We start from the raw sequence: 15,350 nt of genomic DNA, 5'->3' as shown, positions 1-15,350 counted from the left end.
CTCTTAAAGTTTTATTTTCTTTTTCTTTTTGCTTTTCTTTTTGTTTTTTTCTTTTAATGGCTACACTAAGTTCGGTTATTTCTATTTTCACCAATCAGACGATAGTCTGACAGTTACCACGTGACTGCGCTATAATGATACACAATAGAGTGTCACGTGACAATTCTCCACTTTTGGTCTTTCTGTCATTTTGTTTTTTAATCTGTACACTTTGTTCTCTTTATTTCCTCCTAAAGTTTTATTTTCTTGTTTTTTTTTTGTATTTTTCTTCTTTTTGCTTATTTCTCCTAATGGCTACACTAAGTTCGGTTATTTCTGTTTTCACCAATCAGACGATAGTCTGACAGTTACCACGTGACTGCGCTATAATGATACACAATAGAGTGTCACGTGACAATTCTCCACTTTTGGTCTTTCTGTCATTTTGTTTTTTAATCTGTACACTTTGTTCTCTTTATTTCCTCCTAAAGTTTTATTTTCTTGTTTTTTTGTGTTTTTCTTCTTCTTGCTTCTTTCTCCTAATGGCTACACTAACTAAGTTTGGTTATTTCTATTTTCACCAATCAGACCATAGTCTGACAGTTACCACGTGACTGAGCTATAATGGTACACAATAGAGTGTCACGTGACAATTCTCCACTTTTGGTCTTTCTGTCATTTTGTTTTTTAATCTGTACACTTTGTTCTCTTTATTTCCTCCTAAAGTTTTATTTTCTTGTTTTTTTGTATTTTTCTTCTTCTTGCTTCTTTCTCCTAATGGCTACACTAAGTTCGGTTATTTCTATTTTCACCAATCAGACGATAGTCTGACAGTTATCACGTGACTGCGCTATAATGGTTCACAATAGAGTGTCACGTGACAATTCTCCACTTTTGGTCTTTCTGTCATTTTGTTTTTCAATCACTGTAGACTTCGTTCTCTTTATTTTTTCTTAAAGTTTTATTTTCTTTTATTTTTGCTTCTTTCTCTTAATGGCTACACTAACTAAGTTCGGTTATTTCTATTTTCACCAAAAAGACGATAATCTGACAGTTATCACGTGACTGCGCTATAACCGTACACAATAGAGTGTCACGTGACAATTGTCAACATCTGGGTGCGTATTCTTGAAACGAGGGAAGGGAATTATCAAGAGAAAGACCTGTAGAATGTGACAGGAACCCGTCATTGTCAGCTTCTTCTGTCACATTCTATCAGCTCAGAATTTCATTTCCTGCTTTTCAATAGGTCCCCTAATGCTTATTCTTGCATCAACTTGGGTGTTTATGGTGGGTGTGTAACTTCAAATAAAGCTGTAATTTACGCAAATTCTACACATCACATCACACAAAATTCTCTCAACTTTCAAAAAATTGAACTGTCACAAAGTGAAAAGAAAAACGACGAAAGGGAACGGCAACATCGTAATTTTTTGCCAAATCAATAATTTTTGGCGCTAAATTTGAATTTACTCACATCATATCTAATCACAATATTGCTATTAGATGTAATTGATTGGCTTGACTTGAATAACAAAATTGTAAATATCTTATTGACATTCCTATTAACGGATCTAATTCTAGTTAGTAGAAACGAATTTTGAGTTTCACAATGTGATTTTACTCAAATATTTAGAAATTTCTTTTAAGTGTACACTAAATTTTCTCTGGTTATATTCAAATGATGCACCTAAACCTGTCATTGGTAAACATTAAAAATGAATATATTATGTAAAACCGACTTTCTTTTTAAAACCAGTCAGTGTTTAACAAACAAACAAAGATGGAGGGGAAATAAACAGAGCGGCGCTTCTGACAATGTTTACTCTAACGAACAATGATGTTGAATGTACCAATCAACAACTTGACACGTGATTACTGTTTGCAATAAACTATTGTGTGTGTGTTATTATCCCAACTTGAGTGCAAGCTCAATGTCAACCGGTATTTTAAGTAATTTCCACAAAGTCATCGCAAAAACTATTAGTTTCGGACAGTAATATTTCTTTCTTTTGTAGGACAAAGTAAACGGCATTCTAACACGTTTTTCAGAGGCTGTCGACCAAATAATAAGGCTTCTGTGTACTTAAAACCTTATGCTGGTTATGACTTCTAATTAAACCTCTGTTGTTTAGGCTTTTGAGGGACTGAACTCATTCTTTGATTGACCTAAATTTGTTGTAAAGCTCCCGAAACAATTTCCTGGTCGGATCAATGCACTCAAATTTATTAATAAGACAAGTGTGCGAGTGTAAGTAATAATAATTGCATATCCATTATCTGGTTTCGGTCAATAACTCACAAAGCGACAGTAAAATGGTCGATAAACATTAATCAACTCTAATTACCTCGTGTAAGGTCCCTTATATTCAATCATCCAAAGTTCTAGGCTTAATTGGTGTCTATTAAATGTGAATTTCTTCAAATATAAATATTTGGTGAGTAAAATCTATATACAGAATTCTAGTTTTACTACAAACAACGTTTTAAGTAAAATAGAGCTTTGTTTTGACAGACAAATATACAAATTGTAAATAGTTACTTGTATATTTATTAGAGCTATTAGTCTTCTTAAGTTACGGGAAAAAAATATTTATATTACCTGCTTATTGGTACTACAATAGTATTTAACATTATTACAGCGTGATCTACCAAAATTGGTCAATTTCTGGAAGCAACACATTGTATATAAGTGAGCCGTCAAAAATTTATTTTGCTCGTTTTTCAAAGCTTTTTTATTGTCTTAAGGTAGTCAAAACGATTTATTCCCGTTAGTAAGTCAAACTTGGAGTGTTTTTATTGTTTTGAAGCTCTTTTACTATCATACGAATATGAAATTGCAATCTGTAAGCTTTTTACTGTGTTGAAACTATTTTACTGTCTTTTGATACTCTTCTTATTGTCTTCAAATAGTCTGATGAGTTGAAATACTGTCTTGAAGCTTTCTTATTTTGTGCGTATTGTCAAAATGTACTTCAGTTGCTTTATTTTTGTCATGGAATTGTCTTATTGTCTGCAAAATGTCAAAATTGACTTTACAAACTCTCTTACTGTCTTGAAGCTTTCTTATTTTTGTCAGATTGTCAAAAATTTACTTTGTAAGCTTCATTGTCGTTTTAAAGATTTCTTATGGTCTTAAGAACGTCAAAACTGTTGTTCAAAAACGATTTATTCACGTTAGTATGCTAAACTTTAGAGACATTTGTTTTTATTGTTTTGAAGCTCTTTTACTATCATAAGAATATTAAATTGCAAATTGTAAGCCTTTTACTGTGTTGAAACTATTTTACTGTCTTTTGAAACTCTTCTTATTGTCTGATGAGTTGAAATATTGTCTTGAAGCTTTCTTATTTTGTGCGTATTGTCAAAATTTACTTCAGAAGCTTTATTTTTGTCATGGAATTGTCTTATTGTCTTCAAAATGTCAAGATTGACTTTAAAAACTCTCTTACTGTCTTGAAGCTTTCTTATTTTTGTCAGATTGTCAAAAATTTACTTTGTAAGCTTCATTGTCGTTTTAAAGCTTTCTTATGGTCTTAAGAACGTCAAAACTGTTGTTCAAAAACGATTTATTCTCGTTAGTATGCTAAACTTTAGAGACATTTGTTTTTATTGTTTTGAAGCTCTTTTACTTTCATAAGAATATTAAATTGCAAATTGTATGTCTTTTACTGTGTTGAAACTATTTTACTGTCTTTTGAAACTCTTCTTATTGTCTGATGAGTTGAAATATTGTCTTGAAGCTTTCTTATTTTGTGCATATTGTCAAAATTTACTTCAGAAGCTTTATTTTTGTCATAAAATTGTCTTATTTTCTTCAAAATGTCAAAATTGACTTTACAAACTCTCTTACTGTCTTGAAGCTTTCTTATTTTTGTCAGATTGTCAATTTTTAAAGGTCTTAAGAACATCAAAACTGTTGTTCAAAAACGATTTATTCTCGTTAGTATGCTAAACTTTAGAGACATTTGTTTTTATTGTTTTGAAGCTCTTTTACTATCATAAGAATATTAAATTGCAAATTGTAAGCCTTTTACTGTGTGAAAACTATTTTACTGTCTTCAAAATTGATGTTGAAAGCTTTACTAGTATGTTGAAACTCTTCTTATTGTCTTCAAATTGCCATAATGGGTCTGGTAAGTTGAAATACTGTCTTGAAGAGTTTTATTTTCTGCGTATTGTCAAAATATACTTCAGACGCTTTATTCTTTTCATGAAATTGTCTTATTGTCTTCAAAATGACAAAATTGACTTGGTAAACTCTCACACTGCCTTGAAGCTTTCTTATTTTCTTCAGATTATCAAATAGTAGACATTTGGAGTCTTAAAGCATTTTTACTGTCTTGAAACTATCTTAGTGTCTTCAAATTGCCATAATGAGCCTGGTGAGTTGAAATACTGCCTTGAAGTTTTCTTATTTTCTGCGTATTGTCAAAATATACCTCAGACGCTTTATTCTTGTCATGAAATTGTCTTATTGTCTTCAAAATGACAAAATTGACTTGGTAAACTCTCACATTGCCTTGAAGCTTTCTTATTTTCTTCAGATTATCAAATAGTAGACATTTGGAGTCTTAAAGCATTTTTACTGTCTTGAAACTATCTTAGTGTCTTTTATGGTTCTCAGAGAGTCAAATGATGACAAACAGTTTCCACCATTAAGTTTTTTGTCAAATTTGAGTATCAGACAGTGGAGTTCTTCATAATTTTGACACTTTTTTTTTACTTTTGACACGAGTGTTTCCTTGGATCAATTAATCTGTTTAAAGTAAAACTGACAACTTATTAAAAAATAGTTAAAAAATAGTAGTTTCCAGTAATTTGTTTCCTGCCCTTAGCACATCTTTTGACAGTTGACAGCATGGTTTTTCAAAAGAGAATCATTTTAATAATTTGTGGTTTGTGATTCAATCACACAATCACGTGTTTGATCTGTTTCCACCAGTAAGGAATTGTCACATGACCCTGACAGATTGAAACATTACTTTGAACGTTAAATAGTTACAGGGTAGAATTCGTACCATTTCTGACTGAACATGCATCGATATGGTACCCGACCAGCATGACCATAAATTTTACGGTCCAGCTAGACATTTAATAGACAGTATCCGGTAGTACCTACTCGGTTTTGTAATGTTACAATGTGGGCGTTCAGAGGTACTCCTCGCTTTTAAAATAACTCGTATCACGTTTTGCTGCTTTTTCCGCAAATCGCTTTTTTATTATCGTCGACGTTGCTTGCGATAATCTTGTACGTGTAGAAGTTACTGCCTCTATTTCTCATCGGTATTTCCTTTTTGGCTGACAAGAACGAATTAGGTACTCTCCAGCTTTTCAGCAGTTTAAAACATAATATAACGCTCGAAAAATTATTACGTAATTGTCGCACCATTATTTAAATTAATTATTTTAGTATTCCAAACGCATTTTGGTTACTTACCAAAAGGTATTTGCATAAATATCCCGCCTGTCCAGTGGTAGTGTTATTTTATTATAATTGGTAGGAAGTAATTTTTCATATATTGCTTAACTCTTCAACGTAAGTAATATAACATCAAACATGTAAAGATTAATACATTATTTACTCAAGATTTACTTACTGTACGTTCTACTGTTTTCAAGTGAAAGTCATTCTCAACGTGTGTCTTAAACAAATTATTTGCAACATAAAATGGAATTTAGACTTGTTTACTTCAATTCTGAAGACTTTTCATAAAATACCTTATATTATCACAAATTACAATCTTTTGAGATATTGCAAAAATTCTCAAAGTGGATCCAACTTTCCTTTCAGACTCTCCATGTAACAGTTAAAATTAAAAGTTAGTGATTATTAGTACGTCATCAAAAATAACAAGATAACCGTCATCACCTTCAAATTGTGACATAATAAAATTGTTAATTCACGCTCAAAAATCTAGCCACTTCATTACGATCACAAAATCTGCTAATCATGTCCTTTGCTAAAACTCCTTCAACAAATATGCCTGGCCAGATAAAAGATAATTAACAAACCTCATTAAAGCAAGGATTTAACGCCAATTTTATCATTTTAATAGAGGAACTTAATAGGGTAGGTGGTCGTGTCGGATTTAGTGCTGAGTGATTTTTAAGTGCGAAAAAGTGTTTGTGCCAAAAAGTCCAGTGAGTTCAAATCGGTTAAAATCCACGTCCAAAGTGAGTGTTAACGTTGATAATAATGGACTGTATTTATTTCTTTGATTTACACTTTATTTCAACTGAAATATACGGAGCAAAGGGGAGGCTCGTGTCCACCTTATAAGACTTGTAGATGCTCTGTCGGTCCGCGGTGTTGCCACTTCTCTCGCACCTCAACATTCCGCCCGCCTTGGAAGTACTCCGGTACTTTCGAAACTATTTAACTAACAACTAATATATAAATTTACGCTTTAAGTCCAATGCTACAAGAAACTTGAACAACTTGCTTATAACTAACTTAATCTAATATTATGTACTACTGTTTCCTTAAAACTTACATTATTGTCATTTAAATAAACCTAACAGTAGCGAAAAAACAAGCCAACAGGCCTTTTACATATCCTTAATATCTTAATTATGATCGGTCTTCTGAGTCCAATCATCATTTGGCAAAACACAAAGCTTGTTTACACCTCTCGTTACGTTGTTATTTCTTACGCGCACTTTCACAACACGTACCACACCGTCCGCTCCAGGCATTAGTTCGGTTACTCGTCCTAGCGGCCAGTTGCAGGGTGGTGCATGATCCTCTTTCAAAATCACTAGCGATCCAATTTGGAGCAAATCTGAAAACTTCTGTTTCCACTTGACTCTGGTCTGTAGTTCACATAAATATTCTTTATGCCACCTAGACCAATAGTGTTGACCCATTACTTGGAGATTCTGCCAGTGTTTTAAACGGTTTTCTGGCACTTGAGTTAAATCTCTTTCTGGAAGAGCTGTTAAGGATTTGCCAATCAGGAAATGCGCAGGAGTTAAAGCTGAACAATCTTCAGGGTCAGACGTCATCGGACATAATGGACGCGAATTTAATATACCCTCGATTTGTGTCAAAATGGTCGCAAGTTCCTCGAACGTTAAAGTCTTATTACCAATTACACGTTTAATATGCGATTTTGAACTTTTAATACCGGCTTCCCAAATGCCTCCGAAGCTAGGCGATTTTGCTGGGATGAAATGCCATTGAATTAGTTCGTTTGAGAGTTGATTGGCAATAATTTCAGACTTTTGTTTTAAAAATTCATAAACAGCTTTAATTTCATTATTCGCGCCTACATAGTTGGTCCCGTTATCGGAATAAATATTTACTGGTCTACCTCGGCGACTAATAAATCGTCTAAATGCAGCCATGAAAGCCTCAGTGGTTAGTTCAGTGACGAGCTCTATATGAACTGCCTTGACGGACATACAGACAAATAAGCACATACAAGCCTTTGTAATCTTTGCTCCCCGAGTTTTTCTATCCTTGATATAGAAAGGACCTCCGTAATCAGTACCAACATTTGCAAACGGTGGTGAACTGTTTACTCGACAGGCAGGTAAATCCCCCATCAAATACTCTAACGGTTTTGGGTTCGCCTTAAAGCACACCACGCAATTGCGAACAATATTTTTGCAAACACCTCGTCCCGATATCGGCCAAAAACGCTCTCTGATTGAGCAAAGAAGCGTCTGGACACCGCAATGTAATAGTCGTTCATGTTCTTGCGTTATTATTAATTTAGTTAACCGATGTTTACTAGGGAGAATTATCGGGTGTTTTTTGTCAAACGATTGACTCGCGTTCCTTAATCTTCCTCCTACCCGAATTAAGCCATCATCAATGAATGGATATAAGGTTAACAATTTACTTTTTTTATTAATGGGTTTATTTCGAGAAAGAAGGTCGTATTCGAGTGAAAAACATTGTTTTTGAACGGCAATAATTAAACATTTTAAAGCTTTGTCAATTTCTAAAGGTAAAAGTGCTCCTAATTGTCTCTGATTTTCTTTAATATTTTTAGTAAACCTTAAAACGTACGCAAGGATTCTTACAATTTTCGGTAGAGACGAAAATCTATTTGTTAACTCTGTTATAACATCGTTTTCTTTTGTTAATAACGTGCAAGTCAGGGAATTGCACTGTTCTGGTATAATTTCTGGCAAAACTTCCGTTGGTAAATTCCATTCAGAAAAATTGAGCTTGAGCCATTTGGGTCCAAACCACCACAACTTACTCTGACTTAAATCTGTTGCTAAAGCACCTCTTGACAATAAGTCAGCGGGATTGTCGCCTGAATTCACATGTCCCCAGTCATTGGCGTTGGACAACGTTTGTATCTCACTTACCCTGTTTGCTACGAAAGTTTTCCATCTGGTTGGGGTACCTCTGATCCACGCTAGTACAATTGTTGAATCCGTCCAAAGGTACTGCTTACTGGGCTTTATTTCCAACGACTCGGCTACCTTTTTTACTAAATTACTCAACAGAACAGCTCCGCATAACTCTAGCCGTGGTATATTTATTTGTTTCAACGGAGCTACCCTAGACTTTCCACATAATAAATTTGCAACCCACTCCATCGAGGGCAACTGGCAACGAAGATACACGCAAGCTCCATAAGCTTTGTTTGACGCGTCGCAAAATCCATGTATCTCAAAAGCAACATACCCATTTATCATGGCATGTCTTGGGATCCTAATGCTACCAATATTGTCCAGATCTCGATGAAACTCACTCCAGGACTCCAGTACTTGCTGTGGTATTTGCTCATCCCAACCTACCTTGTGTTTCCATAAATCTTGAATGACTATCTTTGCCCTGATTATCAGAGGACCTAAAAGCCCTAAAGGATCAAATATCTGACAAATTATTGATAATATTGCTCTTTTACTAAGACACTCAACATTTAACATATTAGGAACATTGATTTTATAACAGATTAAATCATTGTTGGAATCCCAGTATATTCCAAGAGTTTTATTTTGTTCTCCTTGGCCAATGTGTATCATGCTGACATCTAAACTTTCATCCAGCTCAAACCTTTTCAAGATGTCATCATCATTACATAACCATTTCCGTAGCGAAAACCCGGCTGATCTGAGAACTGAAGTTACGCTTTTTTGGAGTTCTAATATTTCTTCTTGACTGTTCGATCCTGTAAGCAGATCATCCATATAAAAATCCCTTTTTATTATTTTACTAGTATATGGATGCTCGCTTTCTACTTCTTCAGCCAAGTAAAATAAACATTTTACTGCTAGATAAGGCGATGAAGCATTGCCGTAAGTCACGGTATTCAGAGCATAAATCTTAAGTTCATCGGTTTCTGAAAAACGCCAAAATATCCTTTGATATTTTCGCTCATCTGTATCCACCAGTATTTGCCGATACATTTTTGAAATGTCGGCTGTCATGACATATAAATGAGTTCGAAATCTAGTCAATATAGAAAAAATATCTTGTTGTAAGGTCGGCCCTACATACTGGACATCATTGAGGGATAATCCTGTGTCAGTTTTGCAAGAAGAATCGAAGACTACCCTGCACTTAGTAGTTAGACTAGTCGTTTTCAAGACCGCATGATGTGGTAGGAAAAAACCTTCACTACTTTCTTCATCACATTCTGACATATGTTTAAGTTCGCAATATTCTCTCATAAAATCGTTATACTCTACTCTAAGTTCTGAGTTTTTAATTAATTTTCGTTCAAGCAGCTCAAATCTTCGCTTGGCAATTTCTTGGGAACTCCCTAACATTTTTAGATTGGGCTTAAACGGTATTTTAACAACAAACCTTCCTGACTCATCTCTTTTGACAGTCTTTGTAAAATAATCTTCACAAATTTTCTCACTCTCAGATAATATTTTAGTCTTACTTAATTCTTCCAATTCCCAAAACTTAACAATAATATTATCTGTTAGTGCGTCTGAATTTATCACCAAATTGCAATAATTAACTTGTGAAATTTGTGAACTGCCAGACATTCCTACTTCTCCTGCAATCACCCAACCAAATAATGTATTTTTTAATACAGGCAAATGTTTTCCTAATGTCTCGTAGCCAGGAATTAAAATTCTCCAAACAATATCAGAACCCAACAGTAAATCTATGTCACTTACCTCGTTAAATGTAGGATCTGCCAATTTCATCCAAGTTGGAATTTTAATTATCTGTTTATTAAAACTGACAGTTGGTAATTTGCATATTATATTAGGTAAAACAAGACATTTTATTTTTTGCTGAAAATCACCATTACACGATTGAATAGTTAAACTTGCTAATTTATTTACATTTGTAACTGTTTGACCAATGCCTTTTACTATATGCTCAATTGGAGTCGATATTAATCCTAAACTGTCGCATAACCTTTCAGATAAAAAATTTGATTGTGAACCCCCGTCCAGTAAAGCGCGTGCCTTTATTATTTTACCATTATCTCCCATTAGTAAAACCATCGCAGTCGATAACAAAACTTGGGACGGTCCGCCCAATCGCGCAACGTCGCATTGCGATTCGATTATATTTCGATCGGCCCCGGTCCCAACGCGTGCAATGGCGGCGGTCGAATTCTCGGGTGATTCTATAACGTTTTCTTGAGCGCCAGCGGTTGGCACATTTGGTTGATTGTTAGGAATTTCTCGGTCAAAATGTAAAACTGTGTTGTGTGCCTTATGACATTTGAAACATTTTCTCATTTTGCATTTCCAAAATGGATGTGTGTCTCTAAGGCAAATAGAGCACAATTTTAATCTCTTTACTTCGGAAATGCGCCCAGCTACCGACAAACCCAAAAATTTACTGCAATTAAATACACTATGTTCTTCATGACAGAAGTAACATTTCATTTTTTCAATAGCCGAAAACCCGTAGCCTCGAGTTTTCTTGCTAACTTGACTTTCACCTGAGGGTTTATTAAGTTTGCAGCTTTCCAACTTTTCCAGAATATCGCATTTTTGTTTTAAAAATGTATTTATATCATTCATCGTTGGTAAGTCGCCTGTAATTTTAAAACTTTCCCAATCGCGTCTAGTAACTGCATCAAATTTATTACACATAATGTATATAATTAAACGATCCCAAGATTCAGTTTCTTCTCCTAATGCTTTAAGAGCCCGCAAATGTTTTGTGTATGTGTCAAATAAATTTCTTAACTCAACGTGTGACTCTTTAACAATCTTAGGATGTTCAAAAATATCTCGAATGTGACTGTGAATAATCATATTTTTGTTTTCAAAACGATCTGACAAACTTTGCCAGGCAACAGCATAATTATCAGAGGATACTTGCAACGACTTAATACTTTGAGCAGCCTCCTTCACTAAAGAAGCTCTAAGGTAATAAAACTTCTGTATATTTGTGAGTGTTTCATTATCATGAACCAGTGCTGTAAAAATGTCCTTAAACTCTAACCAATGATTGTAATCACCATCAAAGGTTGGTATTGATATTGGAGGTAATTTTACCATAGAGCGAACCTGATCGTTAGACGTTGAACCAACCACTGATTCAGCATGAACCGCACTCAACCGATCCACTGCAATTAAACTCTCAAAGCGAACCTTTAAAATAGCCTTAACCTCGCCAATCAACTCAAAATATATATTTTCAAACAAAGTTCTTTCATTTTCGCCTGCGTCGGAATCATCTAGCAACTCTATATCTGACTGTAGTGTTTCAAACTCTTCGAAAAGAGGTTCTGTTTTTTCCAACCTAACTTGTAACTGATTGTATACACTATCAGGAACATTAATTTTTCCTATAACATTTTCCTGTAAATAAGTTCTCAAACGAGTTAGCTTGGATTTTACAGCACCCCTTTTGGCTTTCAATTCCGTAATGTTAGCCATTTATGACACAGTCGAAGGTATATTTTACAAAATAATAAATAAACTCTACTTGCCGTCTGACCCGTGGCGCAAATTTCTTGAAATTGCGTTTTCCTTCAAGTGGCGTCAAGTGCACGACTGCACCGCGTTAATAACTTCGTCGATGTGGCCTTTAGTTTCACTAATATGGGCACTGTTTTTGGTTTATTCTTCTCCAAACTTCACCAAAATCCGGCTCGAAGGACCAATGTTAACGTTGATAATAATGGACTGTATTTATTTCTTTGATTTACACTTTATTTCAACTGAAATATACGGAGCAAAGGGGAGGCTCGTGTCCACCTTATAAGACTTGTAGATGCTCTGTCGGTCCGCGGTGTTGCCACTTCTCTCGCACCTCAACATTGAGTTATTTTTGTTTGTTAATCTAGAATTATTGCAGGCAGTACATTACAACAATATATTTACTATGTTTGTATAGTTATCTTTATCAATTCGTTTTCACTCCATTCTGGTTAATTTAATCTCGAAAATGATAACCTTCAAAAGACGCAACTAATACATTGTGTCAGTCATTGTGATATTTAATTGATTGGTTGAATGTTGTTTAATTTGTTTTTATTAGCATTAATAGTTTGACAAATTGTTTGTAAATTAGAAAGCAAAATTGGAAAAGTAAAATTTAGTGTGACAGAAAAATTTACCAATTTTACCAGTAAATTTATGGGCTTAATTAATTAAAATTTGCTTAAAAAATATCATTTTCTTGTCATGGCTGTCATTAATTTGAAAAGTCATAAATCTAGTTATTTAGCAAAAACTGGTTTGATGCAACAAATTTTCAAATTAGGTGAGGTTTGACCACCCTGTAACTCGTTTTTTTTTAGGAGTCCAGGGAGGTTGAACCACTCAAATTAACCATTTTAAGCTCCTCTTTCCAGTGGTGTGGAGCAAAAAATTCTATCTGCAAAAATGCGTACAGGGTGACCAAAAACATTCAATCACCACACTTTTCATGCACATCCTGTATACTGGAAACAAAAACGGTCCTGCAAACTTACGGTTCTGAGTTAAGGAGTTAATTTGTAACATTTTTGGTGTCTTGAATTTTTTTTGTAAGTTTCACCTTTTTCGAGTAGTTTAGGAAACACTGGTTTGGTACAATAAATTTACAAATCAGTAATACTGTGATCTGAAATTTGAACACGGTTTAAAGGACAGTCAGGGACAAAATTGCCTGCAAAGCCCACTTGGAGTGACCGAATCATGTTTTTAAGCACATTTTTGGAATCCTCATTAAATTTCCTATCTAATGGCATAAAAAACATTACAAAATCACGTAAAGTCAGGGAGAAAAGTATAAACTGCCAGAAACACAGTTTGAAAAAACAGTCAGGGACAAAATCATTTGTAAAGCCCACTTGGAGTGACCAAATCATGTTTTTAAGCACGTTTTTGGAATCCTCACTAAATTTCCTATCCAATAACATGAAAAAAATACTTCAAAATTGGGTACAGTCAGGGAGAAAAGTGGTGTCAAAGTATAAACTGCTAGAAACACAGTTTGAAAGAACAGTCAGGGAGAAAATAGCCTGTTAAACCCACTTGGAGTGAGAAAATGACAGTTTTAAGCACATTTTTGGAATCCTCATTAAATTTACTATCCAATAGCATGAAAAAAACACTTCAAAATTGAGCACAGTCAGGGAGAAAAGTGGTGTCAAAGTATAAACTGACAGAAACACAGTTTGAAAGGACAGTCATGGACAAAATAGCCTGTAAACCCACTTGGAGTGTGAAAATGACTGTTTTAAGCACATTTTTGGAATCCTCATTAAATTTCCTATCCAATAGCATGAAAAAACACTTCAAAATTGGGTACAATCAGGGAGAAAAGTGGTGTCAAAGTATAAACTGCCAGAAACACAGTTTGAAAGAACAGTCAGGGACAAAATAGCCTGTAAAACCCAGTTGGAGTGAGAAAATTACTGTTTTAAGCACATTTTTGGAATCCTCATTAAATTTCCCATCCAATAACATGAAAAAAATACTTCAAAATTGGGTACAGTCAATGAGAAAAATGGTGTCAAATTATAAACTGCCAGAAACACAGTTTAAAAGAACAGTCAGGGACAAAATAGCCTGTAAAACTTACTTAGAGTGTGAAAATGACTCTTTTAAGCACATTTTTGGAATCCTCATTAAATTTCCTATAGATAACATGAAAAAAACACTACAAAATTTAGTACAGTCCGGGAGAGGAGCGGTGTCAAAGTTTGAACTGCCAGAAACACAGTTTGAAAGAACAGTCAGGGACAAAATAGCCTGTAAAACCCAGTTGGAGTGAGAAAATGACTGTTTTAAGCACATTTTTGAAATCCTCATTAAATTTCCTATCCAATAACATGAAAAAAACACTTCAAAATTGGGTACAGTCAGGGAGAAAAGTGGTGTCAAATTATAAACTGCCAGAAACACAGTTTGAAAGAACAGTCAGCGACAAAATAGCCTGTAAAACCCACTTGGAGTAAGAAAATGATTGTTTTAAGCACATTTTTGGAATCCTCATTAAATTTCCTATCCAATAACATGAAAAAAAACACTTCAAAATTGGGTACAGTCAGGGATAAAAGTGTTGTCAAATTATAAACTGCCAGAAACACAGTTTAAAAGAACAGTCAGGGACAAAATAGCCTGTAAAACCCAGTTGGAGTGAGAAAATGACTGTTTTAAGCACATTTTTGCAATCCTCATTAAATTTCCTATCCAATAGCATGAAAAAAACACTTCAAAATTGCGTACAGTCAGGGAGAAAAGCGGTGTCAAATTATAAACTGCCAGAAACACAGTTAGTTAAAACAGTCAGGGAAAAAATATTTTTTAAAACCCACTTGGAGAGAGAAAATGACTGTTTTAAGCACATTTTTGGAATCCTCATTAAATTTCCTATAAAATAGCATGAAAAAAACACTTCAAAATTGGGTACAGTCAAAGAGAAAAGTGGTGTCAAAGTAAAAACCATCAGAAACACAGTTTAAAAGAACAGTCAGGAACAAAATAGCCTTTAAAACCCACTTGGAGTTTGAAAATGACTGTTTTAAGCACATTTTTGGAATCCTCATTAAATTTCCTATCCAATAACATGAAAAAAACACTTCAAAATTGGGTACAGTCAGGGAGAAAAGTGTTGTCAAATTATAAACTGCCAGAAACACAGTTTAAAAGAACAGTCAGGGACAAAATAGCCTGTAAAACCCAGTTGGAGTGAGAAAATGACTGTTTTAAGCACATTTTTGGAATCCTCATTAAATTTCCTATCCAATAGCATGAAAAAAACACTTCAAAATTGGGTACAGTCAAAGAGAAAAGTGGTGTCAAAGTATAAACTGCCGGAAACACAGATTAAAAGAACAGTCAGGGACGAAAGAGCCTGTAAAACCCACTTGGAGTGTGAAAATGACTGTTTTAACTATATTTTTGGAATCCTCATTAAATTTCCTATCCAATAACATGAAAAAAACACTACAAAATTTGGTATAGTCAGTAAGAAAAGCGGTGTCAAA

At 34.3% G+C, this 15,350-nt stretch overlaps 2 protein-coding genes across 2 annotated transcripts in view; one reads left to right on the top strand and one right to left on the bottom strand.

The window, feature by feature from the left end:
• Positions 1–5,996: 5,996 nt before the first annotated feature.
• LOC145732791 (uncharacterized) overlaps positions 5,997–15,350 on the top strand; it is a 34,982-nt gene continuing 25,628 nt past the window's right edge. The window contains exon 1 of the mRNA XM_081985285.1: positions 5,997–6,156. The gene's annotated coding sequence lies outside the window, so the exon portion shown is untranslated. The remainder of the gene's footprint in view (positions 6,157–15,350) is intronic.
• LOC145732792 (uncharacterized) lies at positions 6,550–9,717 on the bottom strand. The gene has a single exon (XM_081985286.1). It carries the CDS (start codon positions 9,715–9,717, stop codon positions 6,550–6,552), a length of 3,168 nt encoding a protein of 1,055 aa, XP_081841412.1.

The sequence above is a fragment of the Ips typographus genome, linkage group LG8, assembly GCF_016097725.1.
Source record: "Ips typographus isolate SLU linkage group LG8, UJ_Ityp_2.0, whole genome shotgun sequence".
Lineage (NCBI taxonomy): Eukaryota > Metazoa > Arthropoda > Insecta > Coleoptera > Curculionidae > Ips > Ips typographus.
The sequence above is the reverse complement of the archived record's forward strand: the minus strand, read 5'-3'. Positions and strand labels throughout refer to the sequence as shown.

Bases quoted from the DNA above. Each gene is read 5' to 3' on its own strand.
- LOC145732792 (XM_081985286.1), bottom strand. From the start codon at position 9,717: ATGTTAGGGAGTTCCCAAGAAATTGCCAAGCGAAGATTTGAGCTGCTT.